This window comes from Spinacia oleracea, chromosome 4 (assembly GCF_020520425.1).
Source record: "Spinacia oleracea cultivar Varoflay chromosome 4, BTI_SOV_V1, whole genome shotgun sequence".
NCBI classification, from domain to species: Eukaryota; Viridiplantae; Streptophyta; class Magnoliopsida; order Caryophyllales; family Amaranthaceae; genus Spinacia; species Spinacia oleracea.
The window spans coordinates 146,298,889-146,318,870 of record NC_079490.1 but is presented as its reverse complement, the minus strand read 5'-3'; the positions used below and the strand labels follow the sequence as shown (position 1 = coordinate 146,318,870).

The 19,982-nt window shown below is 35.8% G+C and overlaps 1 protein-coding gene and 1 long non-coding RNA gene across 7 annotated transcripts; one reads left to right on the top strand and one right to left on the bottom strand.

The window, feature by feature from the left end:
- Positions 1–389: 389 nt before the first annotated feature.
- Positions 390–6,462, top strand: LOC130459772 (uncharacterized). 6 transcript variants are annotated; one of them, XR_008919374.1, is made up of 5 exons: positions 390–1,194; positions 2,742–3,813; positions 4,000–4,079; positions 4,174–4,374; positions 6,249–6,462. XR_008919374.1 is itself a non-coding variant. In XM_056827316.1 (5 exons), the coding sequence occupies exons 1-4, from the start codon at positions 1,030–1,032 to the stop codon at positions 4,364–4,366; spliced, it is 489 nt and encodes a 162-aa protein (XP_056683294.1). In that variant the 5' UTR covers positions 764–1,029; the 3' UTR covers positions 4,367–4,374; positions 6,249–6,462. The 6 variants fall into 6 exon arrangements, 3 of the variants coding, with proteins under 3 accessions (XP_056683295.1, XP_056683294.1, XP_056683296.1); XR_008919375.1 differs by having other exon boundaries at positions 393–1,194; positions 2,792–3,813; XR_008919376.1 differs by having other exon boundaries at positions 406–1,194; positions 3,052–3,813.
- Positions 6,463–15,468: 9,006 nt separating this feature from the next.
- Positions 15,469–19,385, bottom strand: LOC130459771 (uncharacterized). The gene is made up of 2 exons (XR_008919373.1): positions 19,039–19,385; positions 15,469–18,839 (listed from the first exon to the last, which is right to left on the bottom strand). It is a non-coding gene; the product is annotated as an uncharacterized lncRNA (long non-coding RNA).
- Between the last annotated feature and the right edge of the window lie 597 nt (positions 19,386–19,982).

Genomic DNA, 19,982 nt, shown 5'->3' with positions numbered 1-19,982 from the left:
GACTCTAGGATTATTGGACCCTACTGCATGTCATCTGCAAGGTTCTTTTGTTGCATAGAGTCTTTGCAACCTTGAAGTGATCGAAAAGTAGGTTAACGCTTTACCCGGAACACGTTTTCCACGAGAAGTCATCTTATAACACTCCCCCAACATTTTAAAAATTTCTCAAGGTGTGCCTTATCCTTCCAGAATAACATGCACCCTTTTGTGCATGCATGTATTGTTAGGTTATGAATAATACAATAATATAATTCATGCGAAAAAACCATAAAGACATAATCCAAATTAATTGCTTTTGTGTGTCGATTGCTGAATAAAGCTCTTCCAACGGTAAGGGGCCTAAAAAGAAGAAATACCCACCTTGGTGACTTATGTGTGTTTTGTCACCAGAAGGAGGAAGATGAGCAACACCTTTTTAGAGATTGTTGGTTGGCGTCCCATGTTGGGAGAAGGAGTATATTGGGCATTGCTGCTCGGAATGCAGGTAATATCTCATTGTATCAATGGATACAGAATATTATGAAGTTCTTATGGGAAGAGGACGGGCATGATAACTCGCGGATAAGAAACTTTGTTGCTATATTATGGATTTATGGATACATAGGAACAACATCATCTTTTGAAATGAAAAACCATGCCCGTTGAGAGTGGTGTCATTACACTAGAGGGAAAATTGCCATGTGCTTCCCTTCAAGTGCGGCTCATTTGATAAATTGGCAACACTTGAGAGCACACAAAAAAAAAAAACATTTTCGCAAGTGCGGGCTCATTTTCGAAAATTGGCAGCACTTGAGTTCAAGTGCGGGCTATTTTACGAAAGAGCCGCACAAAATATATCAAAAAAATTTCATTTCCCCTTCTCTCTCCTTCCTCTCCTCTGGTTCAACCTAACTCCATTTTCCCGGTTCTCTCTCTTCCCCTCTCTGGTTTCTCTCCTTCACCTCTCTGGTTCTTCTTTGGGCGCAAAATTCGGACCCGAAGGCGGCGCCGCCACAATCGTCGTCGTCTTCGTCGGCGGCACCTGCGCCAATGCAAATGGCGGCGTCTACGACGATGCCACCGCCCTCATCGTTAGGGAAATCAGTTACTGACCGGAAATCGAAGAGGACTACGCTTATGCAGATTCAAAATGAGACCATTTCTGCTGCTAAGGCTGTTCGTGCTAATATTTTGCCTCAAAAGCAGAAGAAAAGGGTAATTTCGTTGTTAACTCATTTTTGCTGATTTTTTTTTTTTAATTTTGCTTAAAATTTCCGTTGTAGTTTGATTTTTTGATTAATTTGAGCTCTGTGGTTTGTCTTATTGGTTGCATTTTGTAAGAATGTGATTGTTTAAGTGAGATGCTGAATTTTATGGGTTTTCTTTATGGGGTGGTGGAAGATCAATCTGGGTTCTGCTTTTTTTTTTTGTTATTGAATAAAATTGTTTCGCTGGAATGGAGTGACATTTTAGTATTGGGAGGTGGCGAAGCAAAGTTGTTGGGACAGTAGTTGGTAAGAAGTTACCTATGAATGTTTTGAATACTTGTTGATCGATTTATAATACTGTCTCATAGAATTAAGTGTAAGTGGATAAACTGGAGAGCTTTATTGTGTGATCGTGGCGTTTTTTTCTGTAGGAAGACAAGTAAACCAACACTGTTATATGGGTTAGAATGATGGGCATTTAAGAAAGAGCATATTAAGAAGATGAATGTAGCTAAGATGTGTTCTGGTGAGATGGATGTGTGGAAGCACGGATAGAATTAGGAATGTATGTATTCATAGGAAGTTGGAGTTCGGGTACAAATTGGGAGAATCGGCTACATTTGTTTGGGCATGTGAGACGTCAATCATAGGGTGCACCGGTAAAGAAGGTTGGGATGTTGCAGATGTGAAAAGAAGCCGAGGAGGCCAAATAGGACTTGAAGAAAGTGAGATTGACGTTATTAGCTGATCCCATCCTATTAGCTTATATACCTGATAAAAGAAAATATTGTTTAGGACAGGGTTACATCTTCATGAATTTAGTCTCTGTTTCATTAATAACTTTGGTTCTCATTTCTCAAATCTCTTGCGATTTTAGGCGGCAAGGCAGCGGATATTGAAAGAGCTAGTACAGCCCTTGCTTCCCTGTTTTGTTATAATTGTACATAGGATTATACTCCGTATAACTTTCAAATATAGTAGTAAAATTAGGTAAGATAAAATAGAATAGGAAGCCTGTATAAGTTCTAGATGCAAGAGTATTTCAAATTCAATGACAGCAGTAGCATGTCTGTACACCAGGAAAGCACAAACTGAAAACTCGATAAACTGGCATCTCTTCTACCTTTTTAAAGCTAATTCTGTAAGCATTTAAAACTTTGTTCAGTATCTCTGTTCAGTCTTCACACATCACCACAAACTAAGGCTGTCCTGATCCCAAGATTTACTTCTTCAATATTCAGTTTGAGTCTAGTCCTACTAGTTTGCCAAACCAATAAACCATTAGAATCTATCTAAGAATACTCTGGAATAATAGGTTTAGATTAAAATATGATCAGCTGGAATGATGTAGGATTTTGGCCGTTAGAATTGCATTGTGAGCAGAACATCAATATCAACAGCTGAATTGCATTGTGAGCAGAACATTGATAACTAAAAGAGGCTTACAATAGTTTGATTAATCTGTGCTAGATGTTATAACTATTCCTCTTCTATTTCTAGATTTTGTATTTTGTTTGTTTTTGTCTTATGTTTCATTCATGTGTACATATGTAGTGGAAATATTCATAGATATTAAAGCATCAAATTATTATCTACTTTTCAAGCATGAAGAAGTTCGTACAACCATAATGACAATGCAAATAGATTACGTCAACTCAAGGCTCATAGCAATGAGCAAGTAAATTGAGGCTAGAGTAAGGTGGTGTGAAGAGGAAAGACAAGAATATCAAAGTTAGTGTTGGACTGTTGCTGCTATTTACTGCTCTGCTTACTGCTCCTGTTGTTTACTACTGCTGCATACTGCTCTGCACTCTAATCTGAACTTCTGTTTCTGTTGTGCATCACTTATGTGTCACCAATATAGGTACTAAGTCTCATGCTGGTCTACAGAGCTGATGCAGTGTTGCAGCGGCTAGTGTGCATGAACCATTGTAACATACCTATTAATAAAATTCTATGTGTAAATTGTTCTTAAATAATCTGCATATATAGAACTTAAACCTTTGATCAACTCCGAAGTGTTAAAAGCGGCGTTTTAACTCGATCAATAACTAGTGTTTTTGTATTATAATTATTTCATGATTTGAGGAATTCTAGAAACATGAACTTGTTAGATAGGAATTTCTTTCATATGATCAAACAAGCCTCAAAAGTGCACACTTTGACCAAAATAGGTGAGTATTAGTCTTAGAAAAATAAATCTAAGTATATTAAACATCTAACGGGTTTAAAATACTTATTTAAGTTCATTAATTGAAAGTTGTAACCGAAATAAGTTATTTTAGTCAAAACGTGAAACACTACAGTTGTATAGAGGAAATCTCATTATTTTTGGGGTAACAAGGAAAACTTGTATTGCGAGTGTGAAACACTACAGTTGTAGAGGAGTCTATATTAGTTTGTCATGTATTTCTTCTGTTTTCAGAGTTCACATAGTGTAGATTGTTACTTAAATTTGTCAGTTTATAATAGTCTAAAGAATTAAAGGAATTAAGACTTGAAGTGTTCCGTTTATGATCTAGTGTTGGCTTTTTTATGCTTATTTGACCTTTTCTGCGTTTGGGAATGGATTGAGGCTAATGGTGGTAGTTCACTCCTTGAAGACTTGTACAAGGCCTTGGATAAAGTAAGTTTATTGCAATTGCCAATTATGTCAATATTGACCTTAAATTTTTAGGGGGTCTTTTGTAAAGACCTTACAGATATTATAGTCATCAAAATAAGGTCACAATTCTTTTAATTTTTTTTGGATAAGTCATTGAATCGGGTTTATTTGTTTGACTAAGGATCATATTTATTTAACTTAATGCAGGTGGTCAAACTCTCTGAATGTGAAATTTACAGTTATAATGCTGACTCCGACGCAGACCCCTTTTTACAAAGAGGAGCAATGTGAGATTGCATTATTGTTTGTTTTATATAATTATATACTTGTATTTGGGTGCTCATTATCATAATGTTGCTTCTGTATTAATCTTCTCTGCAGATGGTCATTCAATTTTTTCTCCAAAGTGCCACCCATTTGGAATCTTCGGCCATTAAGTGCCACCCATTTGCAATCTTCTGCTATGTATGGGTGGCAAGGTGGGATAAGAAATGAAGTACAATCTATCACCTTAACTAGGTGGGATAGGAAAGTGGCCACTGCAAGTTCTTGGGCTCAACTCTATGATGGCTGAAGGAGCTGGTGAGTATTGCTGATAGTCCTGTTGCTTTATGTATGCATTCTGGTTTTGTCTAGAATAATATGTAGACATTCTATTGTCCATTCGATCATCTATCAGTTGTTGGCTTGATATCGAATAGCTATCCCTGCTGTCAACATTTGATATAAAATCTCCGCGATCCATTTCTACTATCTTGATATTATCCTCCATGTCCTGCATCATTATACAAATTCCAAATTATTCATCATTATTGTAAAAATTTGACCACATTATTTTAAAATGAGAGATAAGCTTATACATAGTTCTTCACAACATCATCTTTTATCCTAGTTGTTAAGAGATCAATGTGTAGAGATACCAGCACTGTTAATATACGACTCCTTGATCCAGACTCATTAAGACTACTTTGAGATGTCAGGAAATATATGTCAACTTTCTTACAAAATAATGATTTATGATTGGATTTACTAATATAAAATTAAATCGATTAGTGACACCTAATTCTACACAGCAAGATTACATGATATGATTAAGTAAGACATAATCAATTGACGTTGCAAGATGGATCAGGAAAACTAAATCCTGATTCTTTCGTTGATCGAAAAAATGAGATTGACTCTGCTAATTGGTATAGCATTTGGTAGTTTTATCTTCATCATATATTTTTATAAAATAATTCTAAGAATTAAAGCACTTGAAAGACTTTAAAACACTCATTTAAGTTCATTAGTTGAAAGTTGGGACCGAAATTAGCCATTTTAGTCAAAACGTGACCGATAATGAACTAACGAAGCTTAAATGTGCATAAATTCACCAAAATGGTGAGAATGAGTATTTGAAACATAAAACTAAGTGTATTAAACATGGAAAGACTTTAAAATACTCATTTAAGTTCATCAGATGAAAGTTGGGACCGAAATTAGCCATTTTAGTCAAAACGTGACCGATAATGAACTAACGAAGCTTAAATGTGCATGAATTCACCAAAATGGGTGAGAATGAGTCTTTAGAACATAAAACTAAGTGTATTAAACATGGAAAGACTTTAAAATACTCATTTAAGTTCATTAGTCGAAAGTTGGGACCGAAATTAGCCATTTTAGTCAACACGTGACCGATAATGAACTAACGAAGCTTAAATGTGCATGAATTCACCAAAATGGGTGAGAATGAGTCTTTAGAACATAAAACTAAGTGTATTAAACATGGAAAGACTTTAAAATACTCATTTAAGTTCATTAGTAAGAAAGTATTAGCCATTTTAGTCAAAACGTGACCGATAATGAACTAACGAAGCTTAAATGTGCATAAGTTCACCAAAATGGTGAGAATACGTATTTGAAACATAAAACTAAGTGTATTAAACATGGAAAGACTTTAAAATACTCATTTAAGTTCATTAGATGAAAGTTGGGACCGAAATAAGCCATTTTAGTCAAAACGTGACCGATAATGAACTAACGAAGTTTAAATGTGCATAACTTCACCAAAATGGGTGAGAATGAGTCTTTAGAACGTAAAACTAAGTGTATTAAATATGGAAAGACTTTAAAATACTCATTTAAGTTCATTAGTTGAAAGTTGGGACCGAAATTAGCCATTTTAGTCAAAACGTGACCGATAATGAACTAACGAAGCTTAAATGTGCATAAGTTCACCAAAATGGTGAGAATGAGTATTTGAAACATAAAACTAAGTGTATTAAACATGGAAAGACTTTAAAATACTCATTTAAGTTCATTAGATGAAAGTTGGGACCGAAATTAACCAATTTTATTATTACCGTTCATTATTTTTTTGTTATGGACAAATTAAGTCTTAATTTATTGTACAATTCAATATTTATAATATAACTAAAGTGTATATATATTTTTTGATGGTCCATCTTTTTAAGGTATACAATAATCCGAGGGAGCGGCCTTTCACCTTTGAGGAGATAGATGAAGTTCGGGAAATGTTGGCAAATTTCATTACCAGTGATTGTCTTTGATATTTTCTTGTACTGAATCTTAAATTACGGATGCTAGCTAGTTTTTCATATGATTGTAATGTAATCGACTTTTATATTTACAATTATACACCATTTAATTTACGGTTTTTTCATGAAATGCCCCTGAGGTTTCACGAAATTCACCAAATACCCCTGCGTGTTTCAAAATACATAGTATACCCCTAATTTTTTCATACTGTTCACCAAATACCCCTATTATGACTTTCCGTTAGTCCTCCGTTAAGTCATGTTTATAATTCACTAATTGCACCTATATATAAACTTTTTGCATAATATACACCTATTTGTAAAGTTCTTTGCACCAAATACCCAAACTGCCTTTTTTCTTTTCTCTCCATCCCTTCTTTCTCTTTTCCTGATCCATCTTCTCCAGTACTCCTATTTGCTTTGTCAGTTTTCAACGGGATGATTGTCCTTGCAAATGTGTGTTTTAGTGTTGTTGTGTTGGTGCTTTTGATGCATAAATCAAGGTTGTTTTTAGGTGTATACAAAAAGGATCCAAGCTTGGTAGTTAAATTTCTAAATCACTACATTGATGATGCCATATACGAAATACTCTGTATTAGGTAACTACTCCATCATAATGAAGCATATTCAGTCCAACTAACGACTAATCCATATTTTACGCTTTGCAACAAATCTTTCATCGATTTCATTGCTATAATCATAATAGATTAAAACCCGACTACAATATCAACAAAAGAACACGAGATCTATATTTAACAACAAAGATCAAAAGATTTATCAGACATGCAATTATAAGAAAACACCATGTCAATTTGATTCAAGCCAACAATACAAAACACCCCCAAATTACACTATTAATGGTAGAAATTATATACAAATTGAAATGGAAAATGAATAAAAACAATTGGAACCATCAACAATTGGAAAATAATCGCCCACAAATTGGACTGAGATTGGAGATACAAGAAGGAAGAACCCAGAAAAGAACATACGGGAATGTAGATTGGAGAAACTCGCGTTCATCGCCTTCCTCCGATTCACCGCATTATCCATCTTTAAAATTGCAAACCCCAAAAAAATCAAATTGGGTAAAAAATTGAAAATTGCAAACCCAAACAAATTATCCATTATACCAACCACAAAACTGCACCAAAATCTAGAAAAGTCATCCACAAATATTATGGAAAAGCAGTCCCTAATTTGCAGAAAAATCGAACAAAATTAAACTCCCACAATCCCTTTTCGGTGCTTGTCAAGTGGTACTTCGTGGGATGATGAGAAATGGGTTGGAGAATGCAATACTTTTAACCGGTTCCGCCATCGTCGCGAACGTCTGACACGCCGCGGTGAGATCCGCTCTCATTGGCGACCGACACGGGCTGACCGGAGGTGATAGCATGTCGGATAAGTCGTCGCTTGAACTGATATTGGAGAAACAAGAAGGGGGAACCCACAGAAGAGGGTATAAGGTTAAATCCGGATTGGGATGCGGATATGAATTTGTGTTGGGTTAGGCTAATCAATGGGGTAGAAATATTTGTTTTTGTGAAGAGAGCAAAAATGGCAGAAGAAGAGAGGAGAGAGAAGAAGAAGAAGAAGAGAGAAAGATGGGTCGAACAACAGAGAGGAGAGGAGAGAGAAGAAGAATAAGAAAGAGGAATTTTTTTTTTTTTAAAAAAAAAGGTTAAATGTAGAATATTGGGTGAGTAAGGGTATAAAGGTAAACTAACGTTAACGGAGCACTAACGGCCGTTAAGTCTAGGGGCATTTGGTGCACTTTAAGTTTAAATAGGGGTATACTATGTATTTTGAAACACGCAGGGGTATTTGGTGAATTTCGTGAAACCTCAGGGGCATTTCATGAAAAAATCGTTTAATTTAATTATCTATATAATTGGATACTATTTATATGACGTATGGAGGTTAATCAGTGGCGTGGTCCAATTGTAATATGTAGCAGGGAAATCGGTTATACAATAAATCTATCAAGTGCGGCTCATTTATAGGCAAAGTGCGGCTCATTTATATATCAAGTGCGGCTCATTTTTATGCTTGTGTTGCCCATTTTTATGTCAAGTGCGGGCTCATGTTTAAATTTGGCAGCACCAAATATGTCAAGTGCGGGCTCATTTTCAATATTGGCAGCACCAAATATGTCAAGTGCGGGCTCATATTTTAAAACTGGCAGCACAAAATATGTCAAGTGCGGGCTCATTTTCCAATTTGGCAGCACTTGAGAAACATCAAGTGCGGGCAGTCCATGTGCTGCACATGTAAAAGCCCGCACAAAACCCCTTAAAATGACCCCGCACTTGAGGTTTTTTCCTCTAGTGTTAGTGAATACATGAACAAGGAGGTCTGTGAAGCGGATGACGCGAGAAGGAAATTTAAGTAGAAAAGAAATAACCAATGTGAAGCACAACATCAAAGGTATATCAGACATCAATGTTGGCTAGCCGACCATGAAGAAAGCTCGATGGATGTTTTATTGGTGGATGGCGCTTGGAAAAGAACGAAGAGCAAAGGAGCTAGCGTAGCAACTTTAGGTTAGATTCTTTGTTTTTTTTTTTTTTTGCTAAGCAAGTAAGGATAATATTAATTCCACAAAACAGAATACAACCTAGGCTAACTCAAGGGGAACAAACCAACTAGGTTGGACCATTCCTCACAAGAGCAAGCACAACACAACTAAGTTTCAGAGATTCTGAAACCACAAACTATCCTTCCTACTTACATTCTTTGGCATTACAGCCATCACTCTACTCTTAACTGTCTGCTTTAAAACAGTCATTACATTCAAAACAGTAGGGAAAGCTTTATCCCAGAAGCTACTATTTCTACTCCTCCAGATCAGATAGGTCAAAGCAACCATGCTAGCATACATAACACTTTTCCTAAATTTGGAACTGCTGCTGTTAGACAGTTGTCTAACTCCTCTCTGTAAGGTAGTAAAGGAGCTTTGAATCCCCAACCAATTCTTCAAATCAGTGAGACATCTGCTACTGTAAGGACACTTGAAGAACAAGTGTTCATGATCTTCAGGGGCTTGACCACAGAGAAGGCAATCTGAAGTTGAGCTAACTCCAATTCTTGCCATTTTTGCTGTTGTTTGCAATCTGTGCTGAATTGCCAACCAAGAGATGAACCTATGTTTTGGCACAGTAAGCCTATTCCAGACCATCTTGTCCCAGTGAACCATGGGCTTGGCATCAATGAGCTTATTATACACCAATTTCACAGAATATTTAGGCATATTGCAGAATTCAGTAGCAGTAAACACTTGCTTGATTTGTTCTTTAGTATCACAGATTTTCTTCCAGTACCAACTAGAAGAACTAGTAGGGACAAAATCCCACCAATCCCCATCCTTAACATAAACTGAATTGATCCATTTTATCCAGATGTTATCTTGCTTATTGGCTACAGCCCAAACATACTTCCCCAGATTAGCCACATTCCACACCTCCACATTCCTAAAACCAAGACCACCTTGATTCTTATCACAGCAAGTCTGCTCCCAAGCTATGTAACTTGGCTTAGAGCTATAAGCCTGTCCACTCCATAAGAAGGATCTACAAATTTTGGTAATCTCTTTTAGAACACTCTTGGGCAAAATATAAATCTGGGACCAATACATATGGATACTAAGCAAAACAGCATTAATCAATTGCATCCTAGCTGTATAAGAGAGGTTCCTAGAACTCCAAACTTTGATTCTAGCAGTCATTTTATCCACCAACATCTCACACTGAGCTGCTGTATTCTTTGAACAAATTGGAACTCCCAAATACCTAAAAGGTAATGCACTTCTAGTAAAACCAGAAGCAGCAATCACTCTATTTACATCAGATTCAGTCATACCATGACAATAAACAGAGGACTTTTGAATATTAGCAGACAAACCAGATGTTATGGAGAACAATTTGAAAGCTTGCAACAGAAGATAAATGGAAGGGAAGTCACCTTTGCTACACAGGATCAGATCATCAGCAAAACACAAGTGAGTGAGCTTAATATCTCTGCACCTTGGGTGAAACTGAAATTGAGGGAGAGCACTCATTTTCTGAAGAATTCTTGATAAATATTCCATGCAGATGACAAATAACAAGGGTGACATGGGATCACCTTGTCTCAACCCTCTTTTGGATTTGAAAAATCCTTGCATTGAGCCATTAACCATCAAAGAAAACATGGGAGTAGTAACACACTCCATAACAATCTGCACAAAGGAATTAGGGAAACCCAACTGCTCAAGCATAGATTTCAGAAACCCCCAATCCACTGTATCATAAGCCTTCTGTAAATCTATTTTCATTAAACAGCTAGGCTTAACTGATTTCCTACCATACTGCTTAACCAAATCCTGGATCACCATGATATTATGAACAATGTACCTCCCATGAACAAAACCACCCTGATTCTCCTGGATAAGATCAGGCAAGATTTGTCTCATTCTCCCACACAATACCTTGGTAACACATTTATATAAGGTATTACAGCAAGATATAGGTCTATATTCACTCACATTCTTTGGGCATTTAGTTTTGGGAATAAGGGTAATAACAGTATGATTCAGCTCCTTCAACAATTTGCCACTCTGCAGAACATCTAACACAGCAGCAATCACATCATCCCCCACTATGTGCCAAGCATCTCTATAAAAGAAGGATCCAAATCCATCTGGCCCTGGTGCTTTCACACCTGGAATAGACCATAAAGCATTCTTCACCTCTTCTCTAGTGTAAGGAGCATTTAGAATAGCTCTGTGAGCATCAGTAATCAGTGGACCTGTTTGAACTATATGAGAAAGAACTTCAGCTTTTTGAGTACGATTACCACCCAATAAACATTCATAATACTCCAAGAAGGCACTAGTAACCTCAGTAGGATTATCTCTCCAAACTCCATTCTTATCATGAATACTATACACTTGATTCTGCAAATTTCTTCTTTTAATACTCTGGTGAAACACTGCAGTGTTCTCATCCCCACTCTTGATCCACTCTACTTTAGCTTTTTGCCTCAAAAAATCCAAATAAACCTGATGTTTATCTTTGTATGTCTTAATAGCATCTAGCTTTTCATTAGCAAGTGAATGATCAGCAGGATGAAGATGCATAGTTTCTTGAGCAGCTAATAAGTCATGATAGGCCTTCAAGTCTGCAACATGTACATCAGAAAAACCAGTCTTATTAAGCTCTTTCAAAGCCACCTTCACTCTCTTCAACTTAGAAACCACTACAAACATCTTACTTCCAGAAATGGGTCTATCCCATTGAGTCTTAACAATCTCACTAAACTTTGGAGCACTTTTCCACATAGTGAAGTACTTAAAAGGTTTCTTCCCCCCATTATTCTTAGGATAAACAGTGAGCAACCCAGGTGAGTGGTCAAAAGCACCTTCACTCAGAAAACACACCTCAGCAGCAGAATAAGAATCAAACCATTTAGGGTTAGCAAGAACCCTATCCAGTTTAGAAAAGACCCTATTTGCTCCTTCCTGCTTGTTGTTCCAAGTAAAGAAATGACCACTACTTTTGATATCTTCCATGCCACAGCAGTGCATACAAGCATTAATATCTGCAATTTCAGATTGTCTAACAGCAGAACCAATTCTCTCCTCTATGTTCATCACACAGTTAAAATCTCCACAAAGAATCCAAGGATCCTGAGTATTCAACACTCTCAAATCACTCCATAAGGACTCTCTCTGCTTACTATCATTGAAAGCATACACAAAAGTGCAAAAGAAAGCTGTCATACCACTTATAGGAGTGACATGGCAGTGAATATGCTGACATGTAACAGACAAAATGCTAACAGTGAAACTACCAGGATTCCAAGCCACAATTATTCTACCTCCGGAATGGAAGCTAGAGTTGCTAGTGAAACACCAACCAGAGAAAATCTTCTGATAAAGCTTACCCAGATTTGGCAACTTTACCTTATGCTCTAGGAGACCAACCAATCCAATTCCATGCTGCTGAATGAATCTACACACTTCACTCTGCTTCTGGGATGAATTGAGCCCCCTAACATTCCAACTTAATATCCTATCCATGAGGAGAAGAAGAGTTCCCTCTTCCAATTAAACTCCCCATTTGATCACTGACACATCTGTGATCACCAGAACTGTCTTGCAATTGTGGAGAAGCTTGCTCCTGTTGCTCATCATTAAGTAACTGGAAAGGATTTGCAGTCTGAGTGGGTTCCACAGAAGAAAATCTAACTCTTATTGGTCTAAGTGCCCTCTGAAACCCCTCTTGATCCACTTCCACCTCTTGAGATCTTTCTAGATGCACAGGTTGGACCTGTTTCTGCACCCACACTTTCTTATCTTTGTTCTGTCTACATTCTGATTTAGTATGCCCTATCAACTGACATTTCTCACAGAGTGTTGGCCTCCATTCATATCTCAATTCCACCTGAGTTATCATGCCATGCTCATTCACAAAAGAAACAGACTCAGGTAGTTTCTGATTCATTGGCACTTCCACCATAACTCTAGCATAGTGTAGTTTGTCCCTATTAATAGTGGCTGAATCTCTCTTAACTGGATTGCCAATCTGCCCCACTATTTTAAACAGAGCTTTTTCACCCCAATATTTGAAGTTCAATCTCAATTGAATCCAAATAGGGATAACCTGTACTTCTTCCTTTTCTATGTCCATATCCACAGACCAAGGTCTAACAATTAGGGGTTTCTTATAAAAAAAGTAATGACCAGTTAACACTTTATCTCTTGCCTCCATTGTCATAAATCGCACCAGAAATACCCCTTTCTTCACCATCACCACTTTATCCACTTTAAAATTCCTCCATATTCTCCTAAAATATCCCTCCATCACATGAACAGGAGGGTTTGCACCCACTACATAACAAACAACAGCAGAATTCCAGAAATCAATCTCATCGTGTATATCATCTATTTCAATATGAACTGAATTCACTATGGGTGGAATCGCATCATTATGATCAGTAGTTGATTCACTATGATTATCACTATGCTCAGATTTAGCAGCATCATCAAATTGTTGTAAAATGGGTATTGAAACCATACCAATATCCAGCTGAGATCGAGTAGTACCTGCATTCATCTGTTTCGCTGAACCATGGATGACTTCCATGAATTCATTGAATGAATGACGAACTTCTGATCGAACCTGGAGATGTCGCAACCCAGATTTTGGAGTGAAAACTTCATTCTCAATCCCAAAATCCAACGCCTCTACGCCCAGAACTTCGTCCATCGAACGAGTTTTCAGTGCTTGAGAGTCTGAAGATGGTCCTCGTGGTCTTCCATTACCATTTCCATGCCTGTTTCCTTGAGCTTTCGACCCAGTTTTTCTTGCCATGGCGACGGCTCACGTTAAGCTAACGTGCACCGAGAGAGGAAACTTGGGAGAAAAGGAAAACCCCTTTTGTGAAACTTGTGGGAACCTAATTTGGAATTATGAATTTGGTGAAATAAGTTAGATTCTTTGTTTTTCTTCAGGTACAAAGCGAGAAGGCAATGAGAAAGTTGAAGCTTTAAGTTCCCTTCAAGCAGAGGCAAAGGCTATTTGCTAAAAAGGCCTCAAATGGCTAAGCATTTGGGAGTTACTAGCATAGTGGTGAAAACGGACTGCACAGTCTCGTGGATGCTTTGAGAGATTTTCCCAGCTTGCCCCTTTAAAATTGCTGGCATATGCAATGATATACTTCCGTCGTTCCACAAAGGATGCATCATTTCTATTTGCACGTATGCCAATACGCTTCTTTGAACATTAATATCTCTAAATGCGTATAAGTAAAAATTATAAAAAGTTGATATTTGGAATCCTTGCATTAATACGAATTTAACAAGATCTCATTGACTATATTTTTTCTTACACAACAGTGAAAAAATGATTGTCAAAGTTGATTGCTGAATAGTGCGCAAATGAGAAACGATGCATCTATTGTGGAACGGAGGAAGTATATAGTAGTCCTAGCTAATTCTCTGGTTAGTGTTGTATAAGAAAATGCAGTAGAAGTGAAATTGGTTGTGCCCATGATCTAGCAATTAGTGCTAGGCAATATGATTAACAGTAAAAATTGTCACTTTTGAACTTATTAACTCATACGGAGTATAAATTTATCTGAACTTATTAACTCATGTTACCTCAATTTCAAAATGATATTTTATTGTTACTATTTGTACAAATATTAAGACAAAATAGAAAAAGCGTGTATAAAGGTTGGTGGATATAATAAAATATGTAAGATAGATGTGTAAAAAAGACAAAAGTGGGAGGGTGTAAGAAACAAATGAATAAAGTAAGAGAGGGTGAAAAATTGTAAATGTTGTGGGATCATAGAGGTAAAATAGTAAATTTTTCATGTCCATAAATAGAATAAAGCGCAATGTAAAGTGTAAAGATAATTTTGAAACGGAGGTCGTATCTTATTTAAACTTATTGTTATAACGGATGCAAAGAAAGATTAAATAACGTAATTAAAGAACGCAGAGATTTAACGTGGTTCACTAACAATGTGTTAGCTACGTCCACAGGCAGAGGGGAGGAAAGTTTTATTGATCTTGAGGAATACAGATTACAGAATACGGCTAGGTTATCACCTAAAGAGTTTATATAGTACTCTCTAGACAGAGCGGAAAAGCCCAGAAAATAGTCCCAAAACAGATAACCCGTGTCCAAAATAACAGATACCGTAAGGGGGGTTGCAGTAAGGGGCTTGACCGATTCAAGGCATTATCTAACACTTATTAACTTTATCTTATTCTATTTTTAATTTATTTGAACTTATTATTTGAAATAGCTAGGTAAAAAAAATTAGGCAGGGAAAACTGTTGCGTAAATATTAAAAAAAAATAACAATTCTAAACCAAAAATGGTGCAAAATACGTGGAAAGAACTTTAAGAAATATCCAGATGGAAAAGCGTAACGAACAAAAAGAAATGGATGTACGTAGTAAGTTAATTCCACCACTAATATGTTGTTGTATGGAAATTGGATTTGTGTATGATTCCATCAAATCCAATACATTATTTCATCAATTGATTTTATGTTTCCTCATTTCAATTCGGCCTGCGCATATGCGTGCAAATGCGCAATAGAAGGGGAAGCGTTTAAATCCAAACAGTTAAAAACCATATAACTAGAACAATGTTCACATATATTACTCATGTAAAATACGTAAAAGGTAATGGGTACAATTAGTCGAACTAATTGTAACATATCCACGTACATATAATTAACACGATTACACAAGAACTATTACATAGTAATATTTAAGCAGATTGTTTACGCCTACAAAACCCAACACGGTACATACGTTTTATTTAAAAGAAGTACGTAATTTAACGTACTTAATCTAGTATTAGGCCGTGGCTTTGATAATAATAATAGTATAATTAAAAATCAACAGCCAATGTTGCCTATGGTAACATCCTGGCTGTTTTGTTGTCCGTCTTGATTGGCATGGTTACCACCAATGGTATCAATATCAACACCCCCGGATTTCACCTTGTTGTTTCCGACTTTGAGGTCTCCGTTCGTTTGCATCCCGGAGTGATTCACGTCACCACCGGAATAGAAACCACCTCCATACCCGTGGCTCGGCGGCATAAATGGAGGAGGGCAATTAGGGTACTGAGCAGCACATCCTTGAGTAGGAGGGGAAGGATAGCATTGCATTTTTTTGCTATTTGGGTTTAACTTGATTTGGTGTTTATTTGTTTGTTTGAGCTTGTCTACTTGTATCGATTAAATCTACCCTTTTATAGAGAGAAAGTAGTCAAGTAGCACTAGCTAGCTAGGTACGCACCTGATTCGGATCATATCCCTATTGTATGTGTTAGCAAAATCCAAGCAATTTGCCAATTTGAGAATATTTTTCATAGGCCATAAATGGATATGGCTAGATAATAGAAAGTGCTATGAGTGAATAAAATAAACAAATATTTGAATCGGTGTAAAAAGATGTTGGGTCAGTATGTGCTTCGTGTTGAGCCTGCATGCTTTGGACCTGAATAATGTGGTCTACGCCCAATCCACTAGTGCGGCCCAGAAAATATGGCCGGATCACAGCCAAGCCCATGTGCCCTTGTGTCGGGCTTAAGGTCTTGCGTGCATGGCTAAGCCTAATTTCACCCAATTTAACGTGATTTGTCATATCGGACTGTGTCGTGTCGTAATATCAAAAAATGACTTTTCTATTTAGATTTGTCTTTATATATATGTATCTCTATTATATTATACTCCCTTCGTCTCTTTTTGTTCTAAACGTTTTCCTTTTTGGGCGTCCGAAAATGTTTTTTGCATTTCCTTTTATATTATCACATAAATGCTTTAATATTCTATCAAAATTTGTGTCCAATAATTATTTTAACCAATTAAATTCATTAGGTCATTTAATATATCTCTTACACTTTTCTATTAGAACATTAAATTTTTCTTATTTTCCCAATATCAGAATTTTGATAAAAGTGAAAACATTATAAATAAACGTAATTTGCCTTATTTAAATAAAAAAATAGAGGAATCTAAAAGCACATTAATTAATCGTTAAAACGCGTGTAAAATGACAAACGTAAATAACAAAAAGAGACAGAGGGAGTATAAGTGAAGAGTTGTGGTTATTTTAAGAAATCCACTTTTGCATGGTGTCCCCTTGGATTACTAAAATATCCTCCACACTCATAGAATAGAGAATATAATGACAACTACACAATAGGAAAAGTCCAAATAAACAATTTATTCAATCTATCCCCTTAAATCACTACAAGAATTTGTATCTTTGACGACAACCTAATTACGACGGGTCAAAAATCCCGTCATAAAAGCCTTTTGTGACGGGCTAACAACCAAACAAAGACGGGAATAACCGTTGCAAATGTCTTTTACAACGGGATTTTCTATTAAAGACGGCCCCATTTTATGACGGGTTCGCGACAAGAAATGCGGTCGTTAATCAACGATTATTGGCCCATCCCGACGGGATTTCCCGTCGTTAATAGTACAATTTCTTGTAGTGAATAAATTTTTACCATTTTAATCAATCTGTTTATATGCGTTCGGCTCTATCTAACTTATCTATTTCTTATATTCGCACGAATCGCATTTATATTATATTATTTACATGTTATTTCAGATTTAAATGTAATAACACAAAGATGTTTCTTATATTTACACGCATCACGTGTATATAAGACTAGTATGACAATATGCAAGCAAAAAAAAATACATGATAAAAACTTTTCTATTTGTATGATGATGATTAAAACAATCTGAAACAAGATGATCAGCATATCCTAGATTTACCACTCATTTCTTTTTTTTCTTTTTTTTAACCATACTGAAACACAAAATTGAGGTTTTACCTCTAACATAAACCGACCAATTAATCTAATTGCCATTCACAATGATACGACAAAGCTAAGGTCATTATCACGTTTGACATTGGAAAAGGATCTAAGCTTTTGTTATTCTGCGTTTTTTTTTATTTAATTAGGTGACTATAGGTATAATAGTAATAATGCCAATGAATACTGGTGAAAATTATATTCTTGCAACAATAGCCAAAATGTCATGTGGTAGCTTTCTTTTAAGAGATGCATGGATGTAGTTATTATAGTACAGTATATATGCTCGTTCCACCTTAAAAAGCCATATATGCTTAGCTTTGTTCAATTGACCTTATCAATGCGAAATTATGCCTTCAAATTAAATCAACTCGTCAAATTGCCATTTGCTACTTACTTTATTTACAAAGTATCTGGTCTTTTTACACTGTTGATTGTCTCAATATATATTTTTCATATATCATTGTTTTTTAACTTTTACTTAATAATTAAATTAAGATAATAACTACAGAGTATCAATTTGTGTTGGCTAGCATAAGACGACTCTGTAGATTTTTTAGAAACAGAGGTAGCGTAAGACACTTAAGTGGTATAAAAATGGTGATACCTTCTTCGTTTTCATCATGAACACTTACTAAATTCACCGCAAATATCTCATTTGCTTCAAAATTCTTTGCTATAATAAACTATAGCTTGGGGTTAGACCCAGGGCCGTTTTAAACATTTTGGAGGCCCTGTTCTATTTTGTCTGAATCTAAAAAATGGGCCCCTAACATTAAACCCAAATTTGATTATCGCACTTTTTAAATATTAAACCCAAATTTGATTATCGCACTTTTTAAATATTAAACCCAAATTTGAATCAGATACTCCGTAGTATTATCAGTGTTTACGAAATACTCAGTAATGAAATTATCAGTGTTTACGAAATACTCCGTAATGAAATTATCAAACCCATATATCGCACTTTTTTATTAACAAACCAAAATTGACATGACACTTTTTGAAATTATCAAACCCAAACGTAACACTGATAATTAGCTTGCTGTAGAAGTAGTGTAGTTTATTTCCTGCTTTTTATTTTCCTATTTTACCTTGAACGTTTAATTAGCTTGCTGCTTCTGTCTTGTATCCCTTTTACTTGAAGGGGCTCATCCCCTATCTTTCACAAAAAAAAAACAAAAAAAAAAAGCTGGGTTTGAATTGTTTGACAAGCACAAAATTAAGAAAAAAAATAGTAATTTACAACTATAAAAATTGTAAAATTGTAATTAATAGGAAATTAAACCATGAAAAAAACGAAATTAAAAAGAAAAATAATTTTAATTTCATAAATTGATAATTGATAAGCATGAAAATACCTTTGCCTATGCGATTTTTGTTCTTCATCTTCAACAAATCCATAAATCTCACTCCTTTCTAATACTAAACAAATACTCGGTTCTGATACTCGGTAGAGGATAAAAAAATAGCCCTTTGATATGAAAGTAGATGTTAATTTGCAAAAAATTTGGTTCCATTGATAACAAATTCTTTAGTTCTTCTATTGTATTGAATATCTGATGAAAATTCAGATAAATTTTTCGGTTATTCCATTGAAATTTAATAGTTTTTAATGAAAATTGTTGATTAGAATTATTGGAATTTGAAATAATATTGGAAAGGAGTAACTTTTAAGGGAGATGTTGATTGAATGAAGCAATTAATGTAGCGGTGAATGGAGCGTTGAATCTTGAGAAACGAAAGCGTGGCTGGGAAGTTGAATATATTGCTGAACTGATTAGCAGGCCAGAACATTCATTTAATTAAAGTTTTTTTTTTTTTAAGTATGTAAGTTGGGCTGCGAAAATGGGCCCTGTTTTTTTTGGTGGCCCTGTGCTATTGACCAGAATGCACAGGGCCACCACCGGGCCTGGTTAGACCTGTCAAAAATCAATCCGGCCCGTAATCCGGCTCGAAATGTACCCAAAAATATTGGGTCTTGAATAAGATTTTGTGACCCGTAACCCAATATTATCCCAACCCGAACTACCCGAAAAGTAATGGGTCAAAATCCTACCAAACTCATTTTGACTCGACCGAAGGAAAGTTGTTGTACTTATAATAATAAATGAGAATGTGACAAATTTAAGCACAATAAAAACGTTGTTGTTACTATTATTGGGTGTAATATGATATGGATTTGAAGTATACACCAACATAAACTTGTAACATGTATAATAGGTTACATAGGTTAAATATTTTCAAGCAAATGAGTTTGTTTCCCTTCCTTTCTTTCCGTTTTTGCTTATCCAAACAAAGTATA